At 54.1% G+C, this 22404-nt stretch overlaps 6 protein-coding genes across 6 annotated transcripts; 5 read left to right on the top strand and 1 right to left on the bottom strand.

Annotated features, from left to right (window-relative positions):
• Window positions 1-218: 218 nt before the first annotated feature.
• Window positions 219-1206, top strand: PHYSODRAFT_307830 (hypothetical protein; the record flags this gene model as incomplete). The annotated part of the gene is made up of 2 exons (XM_009540841.1): window positions 219-637; window positions 672-1206. The coding sequence occupies 2 exons, from the start codon at window positions 219-221 to the stop codon at window positions 1204-1206; spliced, it is 954 nt and encodes a 317-aa protein (XP_009539136.1).
• Window positions 1207-1935: 729 nt separating this feature from the next.
• On the bottom strand, window positions 1936-2400 carry PHYSODRAFT_382127 (hypothetical protein; the record flags this gene model as incomplete). The annotated part of the gene is made up of 1 exon (XM_009540840.1): window positions 1936-2400. A coding segment is annotated over one exon (465 nt), but the record flags the coding sequence as incomplete, so codon positions are not given.
• Window positions 2401-5400: 3000 nt separating this feature from the next.
• On the top strand, window positions 5401-6363 carry PHYSODRAFT_342393 (hypothetical protein; the record flags this gene model as incomplete). Its single annotated transcript, XM_009540839.1, has 2 exons — window positions 5401-5793; window positions 5875-6363. 2 exons carry the CDS (start codon window positions 5401-5403, stop codon window positions 6361-6363), a joined length of 882 nt encoding a protein of 293 aa, XP_009539134.1.
• Window positions 6364-9883: 3520 nt separating this feature from the next.
• On the top strand, window positions 9884-10351 carry PHYSODRAFT_369120 (hypothetical protein; the record flags this gene model as incomplete). Its single annotated transcript, XM_009540838.1, has 1 exon — window positions 9884-10351. A coding segment is annotated over one exon (468 nt), but the record flags the coding sequence as incomplete, so codon positions are not given.
• Window positions 10352-13838: 3487 nt separating this feature from the next.
• PHYSODRAFT_307828 (hypothetical protein) lies at window positions 13839-14267 on the top strand (the record flags this gene model as incomplete). The annotated part of the gene is made up of 1 exon (XM_009540837.1): window positions 13839-14267. The coding sequence occupies one exon, from the start codon at window positions 13839-13841 to the stop codon at window positions 14265-14267; it is 429 nt and encodes a 142-aa protein (XP_009539132.1).
• A 2624-nt stretch (window positions 14268-16891) lies between these two features.
• Window positions 16892-18501, top strand: PHYSODRAFT_261978 (hypothetical protein; the record flags this gene model as incomplete). The annotated part of the gene is made up of 4 exons (XM_009540836.1): window positions 16892-17024; window positions 17119-17546; window positions 17638-18222; window positions 18253-18501. 4 exons carry the CDS (start codon window positions 16892-16894, stop codon window positions 18499-18501), a joined length of 1395 nt encoding a protein of 464 aa, XP_009539131.1.
• Window positions 18502-22404: the final 3903 nt, after the last annotated feature.

Here is a 22404-nt window from a genome sequence, read left to right as displayed (position 1 = left end):
TCCATGGCACGGTTAGCGACGATATTGCGGTCGTCCTCATCGGCTACGGAGATGAAATGGAAGAGATGATCCGGAAGCAGAACCCTGGGCTTACAAGACGTTTTCCTACTTAAGAGGCTTTCCGATTTGAAGATTTTTCTGACGATGAACTCACCGAAATTTTAGAGAAGATACGCCACAAGAGCGACGTGGATTGTTCCATCGATGTGTTGAAAGAGATGACGCAGCAGTTATCACAGCTTCGGATGCAGCCACATTTTGGAAATGCTGGAGCTGCAGAGCGACTCCTAGAGCGTGCGATAGGAAATGCCATTGGACGCCCGTCAGGCAGCGGCAGAACCACGCTGACGCTAGAAGATGTACACCAACGTGATTCCACGCAAAACATTCTCGAGGATTTGGATCATCTTTACCGAGTTGATAATCTCAAGGAACTGCTAACACACCTGCACTACGGGAGACTGGTTGCAGAGAGAGACAACTTATCCATGCCCGAAGTCGGTCACTTTGTCTTCCGGGGATCCCCCGGCACGGGAAAAACCACTGTCGGACGTGTTATGGCCACAATCTTGCACAATATGGGTGCTGTGGGGACGAGCAAGCTGGTCGAAACATCCGGGCGAGGGCTATCGGGTGCGTACGTGGGTCACACCAAGGACAAAGTTGTAAAGATGCTGGACAAAGCTCATGGTGGTCTTGTTCATCGATGAAGCGTATGGACTTGGAAAGGGCCCGTTTGGAGAGGAGGCGCTTGAGACGTTGGTTGAAGCTATGACTAAACCCAAGTACCGCGGGTGTGCGATCATAATTGCAGGTTATCCTCGCGAGATTGACGCTATGTTCGACCTGAACGGTGGCCTTAAGAGTCGATTTACGCGCTATGTGAACTTTCAAGACTGGACAGAGGCTGATGCAGTTAGTTTTATTCGCGACAATGCACGGAAGAACAACCTTTTGCTGTCACCCGAAGCAGAATTGATTCTCACCACTGCGTTTTCGAAGCGCAAGACGTTCGAAGGATTCGCGAACGGCCGCGACGCCGATACAATGCTAAAGCAATTGGTGGAATGCCGAGCTCAGCGGGTGGTTCCTTCAGGTGAGCTAGAACGGACAATAATCGCAGATGATGCGACAGAGGCATCGCAGACCATGATCGTTGCGCCGTCCTCCTGCTGCTCCGATATTCACTCAGTCCTCTACGTCTGACATGTATCTACCAACGCAGCAGATGTGCGGTACAGAAATGCCGCGCCACATGCTACAACAACAGACCTCAACACCGAACAGGAATTGAAGTCGGGAAGGAAGTCGAAGTCGGGCACCAAAAGGAAAACTAGATTTGCGAAGTTTCTCGACCAAACACCTCAGACCCCCGTGTATCTGATGCAGACTGGGAGGCCCTCCAGAGAGCGAAAGAGGAGTACGCGAAGAAGATCGCTCTGCTACAAAAAAAAGATATACTGTTGAAGGAGGAGCAAGGAAGAGCAGCTGCCATCAAGGAACGGCTACGGCAAATCTCGCCGTGCCCTGCTGGGTTCGAATGGTTCCGCTGCGGCGATGGGTGGCGATGCGCAGGTGGAAGTCACTACGTCTCCGAAGCGGAGCTCAACAATCACTTCACTTCGTGGTCGTGAGCTTCATTCCCTACTTTCTGTAGTCGCAGCTTCATCACTTGGGGGGGGGGGTAACGATTAACCATGTTGTTGGTTATCTGGACTTCTCAACATGCAGAATTGTACACTAGCTATCATACACAAATGTAAATACTGGCGTCGTAGACTACAACGGCGGAGCCCGTAGGCGCCCCGAGGCGTTGGTATAGAGGGCAGACTGCCGGAGATTAAATAACCGCTGGTGGGTTGCAATGAAGCGACCCAAGCAGGATGAAGTAGGGAACTGTCTGAGACATCGGCGAAGTCTTGCTCGTGTTGGTTGGTCCGACGACCGCAAAAGAGCTCGAAAATGAGCTCCAAAGACAGAGTAAACTCGATAGATCGCCGTGGCTGGGTCAAGTGGAGGCCTATCCTCGAACTGGTGTTTATTCCGGGCTGTCCAAATCACGTGGATGACGATGCAACGCGTGATCGTCCAGAGTAGTGACAGTTGCTCCGCGCTCGACACCCTACCAGGTGCCCGGTGGGGCTCCTCCAGAGTACAGATCATGGCCCAGGTGACAGAACCATCGACAAAGTTGGTCCAGTCCTGCGTAACGACGGCCCAAAGCGCTGCTGCGCGAGGGCAGTCCAGGAAGAGATGCTGTGCTGTCTCCACCTCGGCACAGTTGGGATACCCACAAGCAAGATCACTGGAGCCGGGTATCCGTAAGAAATAGAAACGAGATCTTGTGGGGAGCAACATCCAGCTGAGGCGGAACTGCAGATCGGAGTAAACGGGAAGGACAAGACTGCGAAGAAGCTTAGTCGCCGCAATTGTCGCGGCCAGCTTCGAAGCATTGGTACCGGAAACTTGGTGTGCGAGTGGGTGATCGCAGAAAGCAAATTGGGGGGACCCAATTAGCCGCCACGCATCGGTCTTCTGTAGCCTTGGAAAGAGAATAACTTGTTGCTGACGACGAACTCCGACCAGAGGAAGTGATGGTGTTAGAATGCAGGGACCTTCATAAAGGCCACCAGATCTCGTAACATTGCCATAAATACTACTCAGATCCACGTAAAGGTTCATCAGGTGCCGAATACGATATGGTAATGATAGACTCGAGACCACCAGCATAAATCGTGACAGAAAAGCTGGAGCCTCAGGCCACCCGGCGTTCATGAAATCGTGCAGACAACGACATCCGGTCTCAGCAGCACATTGCATGCGAAATTTCCGCGTCGCCCCCGCCTTGCCTAGAAGCGTGGCTGGAGCCTCCCCACCGTGCCCCAACATCAGAAGGGGGTGGGTTGAGTGCCAAAGATACAAACGCAGCAAAGATGCTTGAAAGTGAACAGGGTCAACGAGATCACCTCGTTGAAACCACGCAACCGTAGACCACGCTTTCCATGTACGTTTCCACCATGTAGAGAGGAGATCAACTCTGACCACCGCCGACCGAACATTATACGGACAGGTGATAAAGTCGAATGGATGCTCCGTGGAGCCGCCTGGAATGTCAGACCCTCGTAGTTCGGCGATAGTGGCTCACCAGGGTTCATTGTCGGGCATTGTCACGAGTTGTTGTAGCAACCTTAGCCGCTGCACACGGAAAATAGTGGCGAGGTGAGGAATCTGAAGCCCTCCGTTACGAAAAAAGGGGTAGCAAATTGAAGGCTTGGCCAGCTTCACAAAATGACGGGATGGATCCCCTCGCCTGGTCAATAAGTACTGCTCTGACAGCGATTGGAGACGCTTAACCATAGCATCGGGTAGCGAAAAGTGCGGGGTGAAATGCCAGAGGACAGAGAGAACCATAGCTTGAACAATTAGCAGTCTGCCACTATACGTACGAGCTCGTGGGCCCCACCGGGTCAGTCTCGTACCAACCCGGGCTTCGAGCGAGGCACAGACAACCTCGTCGGTCACATGGTGGCCAATAGGAATGCCTAGGTACTTGACAGACTCGGATGTAGCAACACCGACTAGCGACGTAGGAGCCGACACTCGAGCTCCATGGAGAGCCAAAAGCTGCGACTTGTCAAGATTCAAACGGGCACCTGACCCAGCACAATATTGCTGCACAATTTCCACTTGGCGAGATAATCCAGCTAGTGAACAAGATAGGAGCGTTGAGTCATCAGCGAAGTAAAGCCCAGTGGCAACAAAGTCAGTTGAGACAGATATGCCGTGCTTGGGGACAGACCGGAGTCGACAAAAGAAATAGTAGCGATGAGAGAGGGTCGCCCTGTTTGAGCCCTCGTGTCGGGAAAAGTATCTCCTGCAGTGATCCGTTCACCGAGAGCACTACCTGGACGTCGGAATACAGGAGCTGGATCCAGCGGCGAAACCCCGGTCCACATCCACATCCCACCCGCTCCAGCACCCGAAACAAGTAATCCCAGTTCACTCTATCGTAGGCCTTGGCGAAGTCGAGAAAGAGGGCAAAGCCCTGGTCACCGCGACGGCGTATCAGACGCTGTAAACCTTGAATAAAACGAACATGATGATGTAGAGATCGCCCTCGCACGAAGCCTTTTTGCTCCGTGTGAATCAAGGCTGGCAGGAAACGTTGAAGTCGATATGCGAGCGTCTTAGAAAGGATCTTGACGTCGACTTGCATGAGCGATATTGGTCGGTAATTTCCCGGATCCCGTCGATCACCTTTTTTGAAAAGCAAAGAAACACACGACTTTCGTTGCGAGGATAGCAGGCGTCCGTGCTCCAGCTCGCTCGCAAAAACCACTGCCAGAACCTTCCCAAAAGCGTCAGGGGCAAGCATATAGAGGGCGAGCCCCAGTCCGTCCAGACCAGGGGCAGACTCACGTCTGAGATGTTTAATCGTTGTCGCCAGCAGCTTCATCACTTGAATATATGCACATTTACATCTTCATCCCACTCTTCGCTTTTACGTTTTCTTCTGCTTAGGTAAATGCAGGTAAATGACAACATCGATCGAGCTGCACTGCCTGCTACGCGGAGATCGAAGACGACAATAGCTACCAGGTGGAATGGGTCGCAGGGACACTCCGACCACAGCAATCGAACAAGCTAATAACTTAGTAAAAGCAAGTCTTGATTGATACTGCGCTCGTCCTGTGTGCTCTCAGCGTTTTCCCGCGAAAACTCAGAAGAATAAAATTAAAACCTTTAGTACTGACGCCACCTGCAACGGGGGCTCTGCTTGCAGCCGCAAACTACCTGCACTACGGGCAAATTAAGAAAATTTGTAGATGGTGCAGCGTGAACACTCGGTTCAAGCTTTGTCCACTCGAAACGGGGCTTCTGTCGCGTGATCCAGAATGCAAGCATCTGGCTCCCTGGGCCCATTGTCTGCAGTGGTGTTCACACCGACACCGCCTTATATAGCAACGCTAGCGTTTGCACACTTCTGAGAGTACTTATATTGCGAATTCGGAACGATTTTTATCCGTTCATCTTCTAGTTACTCTGAAAAATGTCAAAAACTGACTGGTCTTTCTTCTACCAAATCTACCCTCCTTGAAAAATTGTCTGCCTAGCTAGGCCGAGAAGCGTGTGCGAAGATAAATTCGACACCCGCCGTCTTGGAGAACTTTCATTAACGACAGCAGCGTTGCTAACTTCAACTAGATCCAAAAGATTGTCGGTAACACTGGATTGTACGCGAACGATGAGGAGTTCTCCGTAAAGTACATTAATTCTGCTGCATGACTAAATGATACTTTAGATACAAAACAAATGATTCTGAAAAAAACTTGATCCAATTCAGTACTAATCTTCAAATAGGGTCGTGCTGCGTCTTCTCTCACGCGAGAATCCACCGACATGTCGATCCCCCCTCCTCCACCTTACGCGCCAGCAACTGGCAAAGTGACAGCTCGGCAGCGAGACGCAGCGATGGATGAGTTCATTCAGCGCGTTCAGAATGGAGAAGAAGACGTCGAAGTCCTGGTGGCGAGAGATGTACCGTCACGGAAGTGGCGAGGCGGATTGCACTACCGAGTCGACTGTTTTAGCGCTGTGATGATCGAAGCTCGGTACTCGGCCTCGGGCAGGAAGGTGGACTTGTACATGACCAAAGTGCGGTCAGATCCGCACAATTTCGTGGTCACAAATGTGAACTGCCAACTCGCGCGCTATGACGAGGCGAACGGCAAGATGCTGTTTGTCGGAGGTGGAAACATGGAGCTGGTCGTGCCCGCTACACAACAGCGAATCGTGCGTCGAGCTGACTCAGCCGTGCGGCCGTGGGTGGCAACGACATGAGAGGACCCGATTCGTCCTCGGCTGGTTATTGAGGTGGAATTCCACAACCGAAGCCTGGAAGCGAGTGATCGCTACACTCGAGAATTCTTCGAGTTGATCCCACAAGTCCGAGCTGCGCTGCTGTTCAAGTTCTTCCGACGTGAACCCAGAGGAGCGCCGTTCGCATGTGTAGCCATTCTATACCGTCGCAACGACCAAGGTGAGGTTTTGATCGCCGACGCCGTGAGCTTCGGGAGCGCTCCGCTTGGTGCTGATGCCCAAGATTTCATTGGCCACGAATCGCTGCGGACATTGCCCTTCGCCCCCGGGCAAGTTCGAGTTCTCCAAAGTCCCTGGAATGCTGATGATCGCGGTTTCGTGCAGATTATTGCGGCGGATATTTTAGCGGGCGCTGGTGAAGTTAACGCTATTGGGGCACCGGCCGACCCAGCAGCGTTTCGTGATGCGCAGATCGACCTTTGGGGCCTCTACGACCGGCTTGAGTGGTCTGCAGATTTTAACTTCGAGCACTATGAAGTGTAAGTGCTTAGTGTAGGCGACAACGTAGTGTAGGTGGCAACTTGGAAGATTTTTAAACAGGTCTTATGCAGGTCTGGTCCTGTTTTGGTCCTACGACATCTAAACGAGACCGAACGGGAAATAAGTATGATTTCCCCGGTGGTCTCGTTTGGATGCCGAGACCCAAATGGTATCACTACGAAAAACACGCTAATTTTAGACCCTCTTCACTTTGATATATAATATCGTGATATTTAGTAGTAGTAGTTGATGATATAGCTTAGTAATTTGGGGCTAGTTGACTTAGAGTAATGCTGGGGATTATAATTTGGTTCACAACATGTCTGAAATTCGGTACATATCCGTGTGGTAGACGAATATTGCATAACAACAATGGAAACGGTGTACTAAAGGTCAATATAGGATAATTTCTAGATCAATTTATCTTCCTCGTACGTTTAGTATCGAGGACCTTTAAGTTTACGAAGCTATTACTATCGTTTGAATAGGCGGTTGAAAAATGTTATGTAAAGGCAACGACGACAAATGGAGGGGCTAGCCACCCCTTTAGCGGCGCCCGGTAAAGCGGCAGTCGCCATTTGATCAGAGCTGGCCCCTTCATCCAATGTTTGTTATATTCAAATCACCGTTAGTTTGCTGAGAGTACTAAGGACCTGGTCGGGGAACACTCGTCTCGGCTTTCGATCGTCTTAGACGATGTGGCGACATTTTTTCTTATTTTTGATTGGCCAGTTATTAGCTCGGTCGGCTAGGTTCTTCGTCTCCAGAGTGACCAATCTGAGACGACTAAATCACCAGTCTCACTTTGGAGAGGAGCGTCTTCACTGCGTTTCGATGGTGCAGAGCGAAAGCATCGTTGCTGCAGTTGCTGCGGCCACGGGGGCTCTCGCGACGGCGGTCCACACCGCTGTGTGGGCAATTTCGAACCCAAAGCAGAACATCCTTGCCCTGACACCGCTAGAGTTTGAGGCTACGAGTGGTTTCGACAGAATCTCAGATTGACACTGCTGGTCAGTGAACACTTTGCTCTGGTTAACAGAGAGTGTTGATGCTAAGACGGCCCACGCATACTTGATGCGCTTGGTGTCCTTCGTATTCTTGAAGTTGTCAGCTAACTCTGCGTAAAGGAGGCGAAAGAACTCGCTCACATCATCATCGCTCCATGATGCAGCTGGCCTGGTCGAAGCTTCTTGTCCTCCACGACCACCGCGACCACCGCGACCTGCCCCGCGACCACCACGGCCTCCACCATGCGGGGGGTGCCCTCTCGACGCCGCTCCCGTTGGTGTCCGTGCCGCTTACGCTTCTCTCAGCAGCGTCTTCAGCTTCAGCGCCGCCCACAGGTGGAGAAGTAAGGGTGCCTTCCATGGCTGCGAGTTCTCGAGTGTGATGGTGCTGAGTCGAGCAGCTTGACACACCAAAACTAAGACGGTCTCCAGCCAACCGACCACATCGGCTCGGTTCACCTTAGGGGTAGGCTTACCGGAGACGAGCGAGACTGAGACGATCATTCCCCGACCAGGCCCTAAGTGTACCGGACTGAAGACTGGATCTCAAAATCTCAATCTAAATCGTAGTTTGGGCCATTCCAAGTTTAGGCTTACAGAGGTGGTCTATGTAACAGGGTGCTACCGTTAGAACATCCCAAGATTTTTAATATTATTGCATGGTGGAATTATTCCATCAAAACTCGGCCTTATTGTCTATTTCAAATCTTTAGACTATTTATTCCCAACATCATGAGATTGTCCAGGGTTGGGAAGTTGTATATCGACACTGAAAAGACAAAAACGGAAAACTTTCTATAGTGAAGGTTTCCTATAGGCTGGATTTCTGAACATTCTCAAGCACTATGCGATTGAACAGGGAGCTCCAAATTCCGTTACGTGGGATTGTGCTGCTAAGAATACACAAGTTCGAATACTGACGGACTCTTATTGGCTGAACCAATTCGATCTATTAGTAACATTTTGCGATTGAACGGGGGTTTCCAAACATACCAGTAGTTACGTAGGTTTCGACTGGTAACAATTTTTTTTTGCTGCTGTGGGGCTTTGCTCTAACGATGTGAATTTGTGTTCATTCGGATTTTTTCTGACAACCCACCAGCTCTTCGCCTTCGCCGCCTCCACCCTGCAACCCTTGCTCTGCGTCAAGTCGTGATGCCAACCACCACCGCATCAACTCCGACCTCTTCAAGCCACCGCAACGACGGTGAATTCGACCAGCAGTGGGGATTTGGCTTCAATTCGGATCGTGGAGGAGCGTCGGCGAGCGACAGTGATGCTGACAGCGATGCTGGCTATCTATCTCCTGTTTATGAGGATCGAGAACCCTGTTTCAGCAGTGATGACGACAGCGATGATGAAGACTCGCCGACTGGGACTCCCCCGCGAGATATTGAAGTTGACGATGACTCGGTCTCCAGCGGTGGCTCAAGTGTGTCCATTTAAGGGGATGTGACCAGGCTGCCCGGCGGACTTGTTCTCGGTTCTTCCCGCTATGGACGACAGCGAAGCCAGCAGCAGTTTGGACGACTCTGACGCATACGACCCTGAAATGGAGACGGTTAGCAGTGAGGACGAAGGCGACGAGCTCGCCGTTCAACCTTCTGCGTCAGGGCGTCAAGGGCATGCGGGAATCGACCTCGTCGCGACAGCGCATCGCACCGTCATCCAACTCCACGGCCATCAGTACACGAAAGCCCGAGAGTCCTCGCGCACGATTTCCTTCCGGTGCAGCTTTTACCGACGTACTCCGGGGTGCAAAGGGAAAGTCGACTACAGTTTTGCGCGAGATGTGTTCTACAATTTTACGCCACACACTTGTGAAGGGACGGGCCAAGCTCCAAGCCGATACGTTGACGTCACCGAGGAAATGAAGTCCGAGGTTGATCGATTGTCGATTCGGCACCTTTCACACACGGCGCAACAGATTTGGTTGGCGGTCCGCGAGCAGCTTTTCGTCAGAGACGACAGCGCGGTTGTTCAAGGACTGACACGACATCAAGTCCGGCAACGTGTGTACCGCACGAGACGTGTTCATTTCGGTGGAAACGTGCATGGAATGGTCGAGGTTGCACCGCAGAGCCTGGTTCAAGGGACTACATTGAATTTTTTTCCAGTTCCACCACGTCTTTATGGAGGGCGAGCGGCTACAGCGTGTGCTGGGTTGGGCGGACCCTCGACTGCTGGAGTTACTTCGGTATCCGGGCTCGCAGCTGTTCGTCGACGGAACTTTCCGGTGCGTCCCGAGGTCGTTCTACCAGTGTGTCGTGTTGATGGTGAGCGACGCAGCAAGTGGCGTGTTCGTGCCTTACGTTTACGCTCTTACGACTGGCAAAACCCATCAACTATACCAAAAGTTGATGCGGTTCATGAATGACTGCACGGGTAGTCGCCTTGAACCTGGGAGTGTCGTCTGCGACTTCGAGGCAGCGCTGATCGATTCAGTGACCGACCAGTTTCCACACGCCAGGGTCATCGGATACTTGTTTCACTTGAATCAAGCGACCCGACGACGCATGATGAAGTTGCGTATCCGACCCCAGGAGATCTCGATTGCGATGGAAGTCGGCGTGTTGGACATGCTAATCGTGATCGTACCTGCTCATGTCGATCCCCACGGAATCAACTATGTCTCCGAGTTGATTATGTCTCGCTGCCGTACCAAAGAGATTGAGTACTCGGCGGTTGGGTGGGATCGTTTCTGGAAGTACTTTCGTCGCACATGGATCAACATTTTTCCAGTCGATGTGTGGAATGTTTATGGCATGGATTTGAGAGTGGTAAGCCGAACCAACAACCCCCTGGAGCGGTTCAACCGGGAACTCAACGCAGCCATCGCTGCGCTACACCCAAGCATCCCCGCTTTCGTATCGACAATCGACACATTATCGCGGCGGTACGTGCAACTGCTTGGCGATATCTCTAATCGCAGAGCTGTTGCCCCAGCTCACGGGGAGATCGAGTTGCCAGTTGCGGTCGACTTGACATCGCGTGTTAACGCTGCGCGTCGTGAAGCCAGTAGGTCGTCGAACTCACGAACCAGTCGCGCTGGTCGTGCTGCTTCAACTCCCGGTGGTCGTACAGCTTCAACTCGAGGTGGCAGGGCAACTTCAACTCGTGGTGGCGGGGCAACTTCAACTCGCGGTGGCAGGGGTGATCATGGAGGTCTAGCATCAATGCGTTCCCAGGAAGCCCAAGTGGATAGACCAAGTCGGACGGCCCGGGCAGCTAGAGTCGAGCGACGTACATGCCGGGTTACCCGCAGCATGACTGACAATTAACGGTTGACAGCAGGTTGAAGGCTCTGACACGGTTTGCTTTTTATGCAATTTCCCCTCCAATACATAATACATCTAATTTCCGTTTACCTATACAATTATAGAGTTTTTTAAAAACCCTGTTTTGTTAGGATCTTTTTTAGGTCCCATTTGGAGGCTAATTTTATTTCGGCCCTGTTTTGGTCCTACGGACCAAAAAAGACCAGACCTGCATAAGACCTGTTTAAAATCTTACCGGCAACTTTACATATTTGTTTTGGTGCGAGCTTGAGTGTAAATTTGTCCGAAGTGGGAAGGGTAATGCTACATGTGGACCATCAAGCCAATAGGCTCAAGTACTAGATAATCTCGAGAGCTCGTGGTCGAGACACATACAGAATAACAGGCGAGAGGAGAGAGCTTTACCTTTTACATGCGTAGTGTACAGCCAATCTGATCAGCAGTGCAAAATACAAGTGAACCACAATTACCGGCTCAACCCCCCTGCCACCTCCGCTTCCACCGCCAGCCCCATCTCACAACTCTCACTTGGGAAACCGAGTTCCTGCTGAAGCACCAGAAACTGGTTCCTGGAGACGAAACTCTGGCGAAAACAAATTAATAAGCAACCTGGCGCCGTCCCTGGACTTTGTCGACTTTTGCTTCTTCGGACCGTAAGGTTTAGCGGGTTGGTGCGGTGCTCGCCCTGAACTCGAGCTAATGATGTTAATGTGGGGCCCATCAGAGTGAGCAACGCCATTCTGTAAAAGTCAACACGGAAAAAAGGCACCAGCACCGCCAGCAGTAACATCACGGTCACACGCGAAAACATGCGTAAACTTACCCCCTCCACCCGTACAGCTCGCGGTGGATTTAACAAACCCACGCTACCTTGGACAACTTCTTCTAATTCAGCGCTCCGCCAGCTCCGTTAATTCACAGTTTCGCGATACTGACATTTAGTTTCGCGCTACGCGGTAGGCTTCCAAGGTGAAAATGAAGAGAGGCAAAATCAAGAAGCCATCACCAGCCCAAAGCTAGCAACGGAGGTTCTTTGGTGGATACATGGAACGCGATGGAATATGAAAACTACCGATCTGACCCAATGGGAAAACTTTTGAAACTAGTTGGGCTTCGAGAGGTGAAAAAAGCCGCGCTTGATCTGTCCAGCAGTGTTATAGCCCCGTAGATGCCCGAGTGAAAAACGTGATGACATCCAACTACTGACTCGATGGAAACCCTGAAACTGGGAAAACCACAGTCGCTCGTCTGTTTGCTCGAATTTTAAAGGACTAGGGGATTCGAACAAACGCAAGTCCGATTGAATGCACCGCACCGTGCAGAACCTTAAAGACGATGGTCCTGACCAGTTTCGAGAGAAGATAAAGAACGCATCGGGCGGCGTGCTGTACGTCGATGAGGCGTACGGGCTCGATCCGGTAGGGGATATGAAGGGTAAACCGATCGTGGCCGAGCTTCTAACAGCAACAGAAGATAAGCGCGGTGAGATGTCAACCATTTTAGCGGGCTACGAAGACGACATTCATTAGAAGTTGAATGCATTCAATGGCGGCTTGCCTTCACGCTTTATCGAGGTGCACTTTGAAGACTTCGACGAGAAAGAGCTTCGTCAATTCTTGCTGCGTTGGTCGACTTCATCAAGCACTTGGCGTAGTTTTAGGATTTTCAGAGGGCTTTTCTCCAACTAAATCCGCAGTGCCGCAGTGGTAAACACGAATTTCCCGCCGAAATCAGGTCGCGCCATCGCCGCTTTGACGGCTCTTTCAAACAACTTGCGCACTGCACGAGCATTGTCGAAACCTTTACGCCCTGAGGCCTTTGATAGTCGCCTGCATGCCACCGTCGCCATTGCTGGATCAAATCCCCACCCTCAATCGGTTGCAAGCGTGTTCCAAACTTGCTGGAACTTGTTCATCTCAGTGACGAAAATTACGACCGCGAAATGAAAAGCCGGTGGCACTGAATCGCCTCTTTTTGGGGAATCCGGGCACTGGAAAGTCAACGTGCGTGCTGAAGCTGCTGAGATTTCTGTCGAAAGGAAATGTCGTTATCAAGACGGCAAACGACTTTCGCGGTAGTCAGATCGGTGAATCACAGAAGAAAACGATTCGCCTACTCAATATGGCTCGCGGAGAGTTCTTGTCGTTGATGAGGTGTACAACCTGGACGATAGTTTGTACGGAAAAGACGTGCTCGATGTTCTTGTTAAAAAGTCCATGGCACCGAATCCGACGACATTGCGGTCGTACTGGTAGGCTATGAAGACGAGATGAAGAAAAGGTTGCGCACTCAAAATCCGGGTCTGCGGCGTCGTTTCCCGCTCGAACACGCTTTTCATTTCCAAGATTACTCAGAGCACGAGCTGTTCAAAATCCTGGAGTTGAATTGCAAGAAGAGCAACGTGCGGTGCTCTTTTGATGTTGCTGATGCATTTCTAGGAGAGCTGATGAGGCTGAAGATGCAACCACGTTTTGGGAATGTCGGCACAGTGGAACAATTACTGATGCATGCAATCAAAACGCAGTGGCGCGACCAATAGTGGATGGAATGCTCACTTTGACGGTGCAAGATGGAGCAAGCCACACCTCAGGTAATGGAGAAGACCCGTTAAAAATTCTTGCTAGCTTGTATCACGTGGACAAGATCAGGCAGCGGTTTATCACAGGCAAAACTACGGTCGCGCGCGTGATGGTTAAAATTCTTTACGAAGTGGGTGCTATAGGTATGAGTGAGTACCTTGGTCGAAACCAGTGGCCGTGGGTTAACAGGCGCGTACGTGGGCCAGACCAAGAACAAGGTTATCCAAGAAATCGACAAAGCCCGCGGTGGAGTCCTCTTTCTTGATGAGGCCTACGATCCAGGCAAGGATGTATTGGGGAAGAGGCTTGGACAACCAAGTACCGCGGCTCTGTGATTATTATTGGGGCAAATGAAGTCAACCTCCGACTGCATTTCCATCAGTCTCGGTGCGATGTGACCACTGTAGTGATGATCGATGGGTCCACCCTTCACGACTATACTATAGTGCAAACAGTACGGGCGTGTTGCTGGAATATATTTTGGATGTGGAAAGGTATTTGAATAAAACGAGAAGATGCTATTGATGCTTTTGCAACGATAGAGACCGACCAGATAATAATTCAAACGACACATTACGTTTACTATCGTTATTCCAGCGCCAGCGTCGGTGACGATGGACGGTGCAGATGGCAGTCTTGCCGTCCACTTCAGGGAGTTTCGGGAGGACATGGCTCGTCGGATGGAGATGCACGACAACGCCCTTGCTCTCAGCCAGCGTCATCACCAGGATATGGAGAGGCAGATCAAGAATCTTCATGCTGAGCTCGAGAAAGCAAACCGGTTGATCGCAGGTCTCCGAAAGACGATCCAGGAGCAGCGCGACGTGTTCGATGCGGAACGTGCAGCTTGGAAGAAGGACCGTGCAGCCCTGTGTGCGATGCTAGAGTTTCATCGCGCCAAGCTCCTACAGAAGGTGCCCCCGCTGCGGAAGGACGAAACAAATTACGTCACTGTACCCGCTCGTGGAACACCATTCGTATCGAAATCTCCTTGCGCTCGGCCTTCAGCTCGGCTAGCAACGCCGCTATTTCCTCCTCCATAGCTGCACACTTCTTCTCCCAAGCTGCACGGTCCCTCTCCCAAGCTGCACGATCCGTCTTCCAAGTGTTGGGACGAGGCTAAAACGAGAATACTGGAGAGGAGATAAGTGCTTGGCCTTACTGCTGGCTGTCTTCGCTAACAAAGTGGCTGGACTACGCCTGATACATGTTGTACTGGTGTTCACCCAAACTTTTAGCGCGCTTCAGGGCATCTCGCACCTCGTCTTTTTTGGGAGCCTGGTGAAGGTGGGTGGTACTCGGCCTCAACCCACCGGTCCAGCTCACTCAGTGGGGTTTCCAGCAAGCGCTGGATTCGAGACGCCCATCGCTGTGAAAGGAGACATCGTAATCGACCGGTTGTAATTCGCTCGAATCTTCTGAGCGATCTTGGGTGTCGCTCGGAATGCAGTCAGTAAAATATGGCAGGGTTACTCCAGGGTGGAGTGACACGGACGCCTTGTTTGAGCAGAGCAGTTGCCAGTCGTGTACTTTTTTTGTTTTTTTTGGGGGGGGTGCACTGCGAGAAGATGTCGACGGCTGAAATTCGTACAAATGGAGAATCCTGGACTGCGTTCCATGGGCTGGACAGGTTTTGCGGGTTTTGGATAGCTCTATTCCGCAACGGGGCTAGCGGTAAAGCTCGGTACCGTGGTGCGATGCTTGTGAGTATATATCCCTCCGTTTCTCCTGAGAGTGGATGTCGCGAGTCGGTTTGTCGGACCGGTTTGGGGCCGGCCGCCGCTGTATTAGAGTAGTAAGTGCTGCCTGTGCTTATAGGTTTACGGGGCACAAATAGCAAGGAGATCACTAAGCAAAATGCAATACATGTTCCTTACGACCTGTGTGGTCCTTTTAAGCAAAATTCACGACTGACCTTCCTTCTACTCCTAACTCTTCCTCTCTACCTCTACAGATCCTTGCGTTTCAGTGCCTTCGGGTGACTCCGTTCCCGCTCACCCCTCCCAAAGACTTGATCCGTTCACCTTGACGGCCCTCAAAGCCGCCCAACATGCCATCCGTCCCCGAAGTCCCGCCACGACACTGCGAGGCACATCATCCCTCCAAGATACCTCTGGGTAGCGGCCCACGGGTCTCCACCTTCGAGACAACCCGGTCCACGGCCCACTACTTCTCGCACGCGGCCACAGCAGGTGGACGACCTCAGGCACTCATCGTCGCCCACGCAGAGTTGGAACGGTCCGAGGTGTTCCGACTCGGGATATCCCCCCCGACTGCATCTCGGCGTCCTCGCCGAGCGCACGCAGCTTGATCCACTTCTCTCCTTACTTGCCAGGCCCTCCGTTTGGCCTGCAATCCACTTCGCGTCCGCACCCGCACTCTCGGCGCATTGCCCCCGCCGTCCATCCTCCAAAATGCCTCACTTAGACGCTCAGCCTGCTCCTCGAGAGCCGCGCACCACGCAGCGTAGCCCTCCGTGGCCATAGTCAGCGGCGAACGCTCGCCCGCCGACGCCTCGTACAACCTCCACAACTTACTGGTTATGCATACCAGCGCAACCCAAACATTCACCACCACCAACCAGTAGTTAGTCACTATTGCATGCTCGCCCTCCTCGGATGCGAACCAGCAATTAAAGACCACGACTACAACGAACACGCCGGCCACGCCCTGGCAGATCCACTCGACGACTTCGTAGGCGAACAGCACGGCGTAGAACGCCGAGAACAGGATCAGGGACGTCAGCGTCCATACCACCTTGGCGACAAGCTTGGCACGGGCGACCGAACGGCCAGACTCCAGACTCGCGCCCGTGCAGTACTTTGAGCACGCCTTCCGTCCCGACGCCCAAGTCTCAGGCAAGAAGACGCACCACCACTCGTGGAGGGCGTCAAGCCACTTGTAGAGCAACCTCCCCAGCCCGTCTTCATGCTCGCCCTTGGAATCCAGCACAACCAACGGGGTGCCTCGTAACACTTCCACACGCGAGTTCGGAGCGGCTGCATTTGCACGGCAGGCCCACGGACATACCTGCAGTAGCGCATGACGCATAAATTGGCCAGCACGCTCCACTTCAGGGCGAAGTCGACGAACGCAACGGCGATCCGTGAGCCGATGCTTCGCAGGGGCCAGTAACCGTCCACGACACTGCTCCAGCAGTGAGCCACGCCAGCTCCCAGCGACGCTCCACTGCAACTTGACAAGCTGCCTCAGCAGCGACCACCACTATTGCCGCCAGGCCGTTCACCACGTCCGTCGCCCACTCCATCGTTCCAGCAGCACTAATTCGTAATGGCGGCCACTTCGACGCCGTCCGAGCCGTCCGGACCGTCCGCGCGCGCCACTAGCGGCAGCCCTTGGCGGTCACCATCGACCTGCAGAGGCGCAGGGCAGCCAAGGCCCCGTTACTGCCAGTTGGTCACCAGCGTCGCTCGCGGGTTCTTCGAAAGTGACCAGCCAGTTGGGCGTCTCTCTCAGACGGTCGCAGCCATCCACAAGTGTGGAGTCACATTTCGCCAATTCACTTGAAGTCACGTGGTAATCAGAAGTTGCCGTAGCCGCCCCACTGAAAGTTGCCTCATTCCGCAATTTTCGCCGCGCCGCGCACTCCGCAGTCACCAAGCATCTCTCCGCTCTCTCCCAGGCCTCGCCTCGCCTCGCGTCCGTCATGGTCATGAAGACCAACTCCGACGTCACCGACTTCGACAACCAGGTGGGCAGCCTGGACATGGCCCTCGAGCTCGACGACGAGGGGGACGTCTTCATCGCGCAGCGCGAGTTTTGGGCGCGCCTCCGGACCCGTTTTCCGTCAACAATGCGTCCCAGGGGCTAGACGTCCTGGAAGCCATGGCCATGGACGCCCTGTCGGGTGGCGACGCACGCCGCCTGAACCAGATCCTCGTGATCCTGCCGCACCCCGACCGATGCAGGCCGGCGAGCCTGCCGAGCACTCCGTCCTGTCGATCCCGCTGCCGCCGTTGGTGCCCACACCAGAGTCGACGTCACCGCCACCGCGTCCATCGACAGGGACCAGATCGTCGCCACGGACGTCTTCCAAGACGAAACCGCCATCGAAGAAGAAACAGAAGGCCGCGGCCAAGAAGAAGGCCGAGGCCTACGACTTCCGGTTGCCGACGACGGCGCCCGCGCGACTGAAGATCGACCTGGCCGCACTTGCGCAGCGCGCCTTAAGCAAGGGCCTCGCTCCGTTCCTCTTGGCGTACCCCTGGGGCAAACAGCGGTGCTGGTACCTACCCCGAGTTGCACCTCGTCCACTACCGTGCCAACATGCGCTTCCGCGAGCTGTTTTTCCTGTGGGTGCTGTACGCGCCTTGTCTGAATGCCGACCAGCGGCGCAAGGAGAAAATGAATGCCTGCCGAGCGCTGAACGACCTCATTAGCTACAACATCTAGGAGCGAGGGTACTTCGGCTTTCTCGACGACTTCGAGAACGGTGCTCATGACACGCTCATGTGGTTGGGAGGCAGAGCGGCCAAGCACTCTGCCGGCGCGGCTAAGAGCAAGGGCGCGGCGCACGAGGACCTCGGCGTTGTCTTCGCAAAGGACAAGATTCTCTACGAGCGGGCCATCGAGCGAGCGCTCGACCCCAAGATCGTCGACGAACACGGCTACGCCTCGATTCCGGAGCTCCTCGAGGAGGCGGAACTCATCGACCCCACGCAAGCGCCACACCTGCGACTCTCCGACAAGGCCCTCGCTTGCATCAAGCTCGACGTCACCGGCGGGCCACCCACCGTGCCTTCTTGGGTGGGCAACCGAACCCGCGGCCCGTGGAAGACCCTCTTGTCGGACGCGTCGCTCAAAGACACCATCGAGGAGGTGGTCGAGCTCCTGGACTTGGGCATGAAGGTGGCCGTGTTCGACCAGAAGCCCTTCAACCCCGACGAGCACGGCGATGATGACTCGGACTTCGAGGACGAGGACGGAGCCTTCACGGCGTTGCCTCCGACGTCCCCCGTGCAGTACCGGGCTCCCGCCGTCAAATAGCGAGCTACCACTCCGTCCAAGCCAGGAGTTCCGGTTTCTCGCTCCAGCAAGTCAGGCGAGTCCGAAGACTCCAGCAACGACAAGAAGAAGCCGGCGGCCAAGGACGACAGCGACAAGAACGACAAGGCCCAACCCAAGACCACCAAGGCCCCCGTCGCGGCCAAAGAGACGCTGCCGGGCGACGAAGCAGACGACGACGGCGAGGTAGCGAGCGAGCCTCCGACCAAGAAGCTCAAGTCGCGTTTCGCAAGCGTCGACAAGGACAAGTGAGTCATGCGCACACCTCGGATCTCCGTTTATCTTGTTCATTTCGTTGTAGTCGAGTCTAGTGCAGCCGCAGCACTAATTTTGCAGGTAAAACCAAATAAAAACATGAACTTGACATGCATATCCACCATTCTTGAGCTGCTCGTAAATCCATATCCACAATCACAGGTTCTTCAGCTCAAGAACGTCACCAACTACGCCAGCAGCAAATAGTCATCATCGCCTTGGGCGTTAGCGTCCGCCAACCGCGCACTTCGACGAAGCTCCGGCAACCCTTTCTTCCTCCTATCCGCTTGCTCAAAAGCGGTCACCAATGACGCATACTCGGGCATCAAAGCCTCCCTGGGCAGCCAGAACACCTCATACGAGCTGGTCATCGTCAGGTACTTCACGCCCTGACTGTCCTTCATCTTCGCCACTATTTCCACGATGGGGGCTTCCACGCCCACAATAACAGTGTCCTCATTTCCTAGTAACCGTTCCGCGTAGCTCGACGCAGGGAGGTCGGCCTCTTCCAACGGCCCCTCTTCTTCGTTTTCATCCCTAGTGCCCAGACCCTCGGGCACTTCATCCATATAAGGCCGGATCCACTTGCCACAATACCTTTTGAGCCTATTCACGTTCACAGTCACCGTTTTGTTAGGGTGAGTCGGGATGTCGACCCGATAAGCGTTCTCGCCGACCTTGGCTACGATCCGATAGGGACCGTGCCAAGCGAAGGCAAGCTTCTTCGTGCGCACTTCGCCCTGAACACCGGGTAGACCCACATCGGGTCTCCTATTTCATAATTCACTTCGACTTGCCCTTCCAGGCACTGCTCGTTCCGATCTTGCGCCTTCAACAACTGACGCTCGACCAAATGTCGCGAGGAACGGAGAGAGCTGTACACCTCTCGCCTATACTGAGCCACTTCATTACTCCGCCACTTCTTGCCAAGATTGAGGAAGGCCACGTCCATTGGAAGCACTGGAACGCGCCCGTACAGCGAGAAAAACGGCGAATCTCCCAGGGCCTCGTGGTAGGCCGTCCTGTAGGCAAAAAGCACTCTAGGAAGATAAATATCCCAATCATCTTGAGCCTCACTCACATGCATTCGTAGCATTCCTATGAGCGTTCCGTTGAATCCCTCGACGAGTCCTTGAGTCTGAGGGTGGTAGGCAGCACCAAAGAGTTTCTTAATGCCCAACGTCTGATAGAAGGACTTGGCCACCTCAGACGTGACGTTCGAGCCGTTGTCGCTCAGCAATCGCGACGGCACTCCGTGCCGAGACACCACTCCGTTCACCATCACCTCCACGAACGTCATGGAGTCCAAGCGCTCCACGGCGAACGCCTCGGCCCAGCGAGTGAAGTAATCAACGAAAACTAAAATATAGCGATTGCCACGCTCGGTTTCGGGCAGAGGCCCCGCGGCGTCCACCACGAGCAACGAGAACGGCCCCGTCAGATCCACGATGGGCATTCTCTGCATTCGACCAGCGCGCCACGGACGCGCACCCTTGCCACTTCCGCACTTATCACATTCGCGCAAATACTCTTCGACGTACTGTCGCCACCCTGGCCAGTACGCGTGTCGCCTCACCTTCTCGAGCGTCTTCGTGAGGCCGAGGTGCGACGACAGTAGGTCAGCGTGACAAAAATGTAAGACTATTTCAACGAACGGAAGCGGTATCACGGGCACGGTCAGCGATCGAGCGGGCCCGACGCGCGCGGGGAGATTGGCTCTGCGCATCAACAGCTCGTTCTCGACGGCGAACTTGGACGCGATCCTTACAACCTTCACTCGTAAGCTAGGGTCCAGCGGCAGCGCTCCACCCGTCAGGAACGCGATCAGGGCCATCACCCACGGGATCTTCCGCTGCTCCACCTTCAACTGCTCCATATCGAGTCCGAACAAGTCCACGGACGACGGAGGGACGTCCGTCGGCGCGGACTCGTCCTCAGTAGCGTCTTCCGGCAACGGAACCGCGGTCTCCGTGCCCATCTCGCCGCCGCCGTCTCTAGTCATCGGTTCGGGCGCCACATTGGACGGCTCCCCGACTGAGTCGGAAGCCACGGCTCGATCGGACGGCTCCCCGACTGAGTCGTTGGCCACGGTCTCGTGCGAGTCGTCCAGATTCAGCAAGTCGGCCATGCCCACAGGCGAGCCCCCCGGTTCAGCAGGTCCGCCATGGTCAGCGCGTTCACACTCGCGGTAGGGAGGCGCGACAAGCCGTCCACGTGCCCCATGCTCGTCCCGGGCTTGTGATGCACTCGGAATTGTAGATTGGACAGCTCGATCGCCCAGCGAGCGAGCTTAGCATTGGTCGTGCGGTTGCCAGGACTGAAGATCCAGGTAAGCGCCTGATGGTCAGTGTAGAGATCAAACTCTCGCTTATCTAGGTAGCAGCGGAACTTCCGCGTAGACCAGACAATCTCCCAGCATTCAATTTCAGAGATTCCGTCTTGGTTGTTGATCCAGTTCTTCTGAGAGCCTGTCAGTAACTTGCTAGCATAGGCGACAGCACGGTCTCGACCGTCCACCACCTGCATTAGACAAGCACCGACAGCATACCTCGACGAGTCGACGTAAAGCTTGAATCGTTTCTTCATGTCCGGGTAGACTAGGATAGGAGGAGTGACTAGCGCCCTTTTCAGCTGGCAGAACGCCACCTCACAGTCCTCGCTCCAGACGAACGGAGTGTCTTTCATTTTCAGGCGTTCCAGCGGCGTAGAGATCAGAGCGTACCCCGGGATATACCGGCGGAAGTAGCTCGTCAGCCCCAAAAATGAACGGATATCATGCACATCGCGCGGCCTCTGCACGTTCATGACGGCCTTCACCTTCTCGGGGTTCGGGAGGATGCCCATGGGTGTCAAAATGTGCCCGAGAAAGGCGACCTGACTCCTGCCCCAGTGGCATTTCTTCATCTTCAGTTTGAAGCCGGCCTGTTGAAAGCGGGTCGGCACTTGCCGAAGGCGAACGAGGTGCGACGGGAAGTCCTCGCTGAAGATGACGCAGTCGTCCAAGTACACCAAGCACACGCGCCACTTGAGGTCGACAAGCACGGTCTCCATCAACCGTTCGAAAACAGGTACAGCATTGCATAGGCCAAAGGGCATGACTAACCATTCGAATAGACCGTATTTGCATGTAAAAGCCGTTTTAGCAATACTGTTTTCATGCATGGGCGCGTTCCAGTAGCCTGAGGCGATGTCCATGGTCGAGAACAGTTTGGCTCCACTCAGCACGTCCGGGATGTCGTCAATCAGCGGCATAGGATAGCAATCTTTGACCGTTACGGCGTTCAACTTGCGATAATCGATGCAGAAACGGATGCCCCCGTCGGGCTTCCTGATCATCAACACGGGGCTGGCCCAGGGGCTCTTCGAGGGCCGGACGAAGCCCAGCTTCTGGTACTGCTGGATCTCCGCCTCCATCACCTCGCCCTCGGCGAACGACACGCGGTAGGGCTGCTGCTTGATCGGCTTGCTGTCCCCAGTATCAATCTGGAACTTCAGCAAGTCGGTCCTGCCGGGCGAGTTGGACGGCTCCACGAACATGTCTCGGAAGCGCTCCAGCTCGCTGCGGAACAGCGACTTCTGCTCATCCGACAGCCTCGACTGGGAGAAGTCGGCCTCGAGCGCCACCTCCTTGTCGGGCGGCACATCGGGCCTCGACGCCCTCACAGTCTCGCCGAGATCCCGCCCCTTTGCCTCTTCTTCACGACTGGCAGCAACGGTGGCCACCCCGCTAGTCTCGGGCGGACGGCAGGGCGATTCTTCGGACTTCTCCGCCGACGGCTGCTCAAAGCCGAACGCCGACTCGGGCACCACGGACGTCGAGGCCACCACCGTGCCCTTCTTGATCCAGAACTCTTCTGTCGATGCGTTGCAGACTTCCACAACGACTCGACCGTCGTCCAC

Source organism: Phytophthora sojae (genome assembly GCF_000149755.1).
Source record: "Phytophthora sojae unplaced genomic scaffold PHYSOscaffold_16, whole genome shotgun sequence".
NCBI lineage: Eukaryota > Oomycota > Peronosporomycetes > Peronosporales > Peronosporaceae > Phytophthora > Phytophthora sojae.
This window is presented reverse-complemented; position numbering and strand designations above follow the sequence as displayed.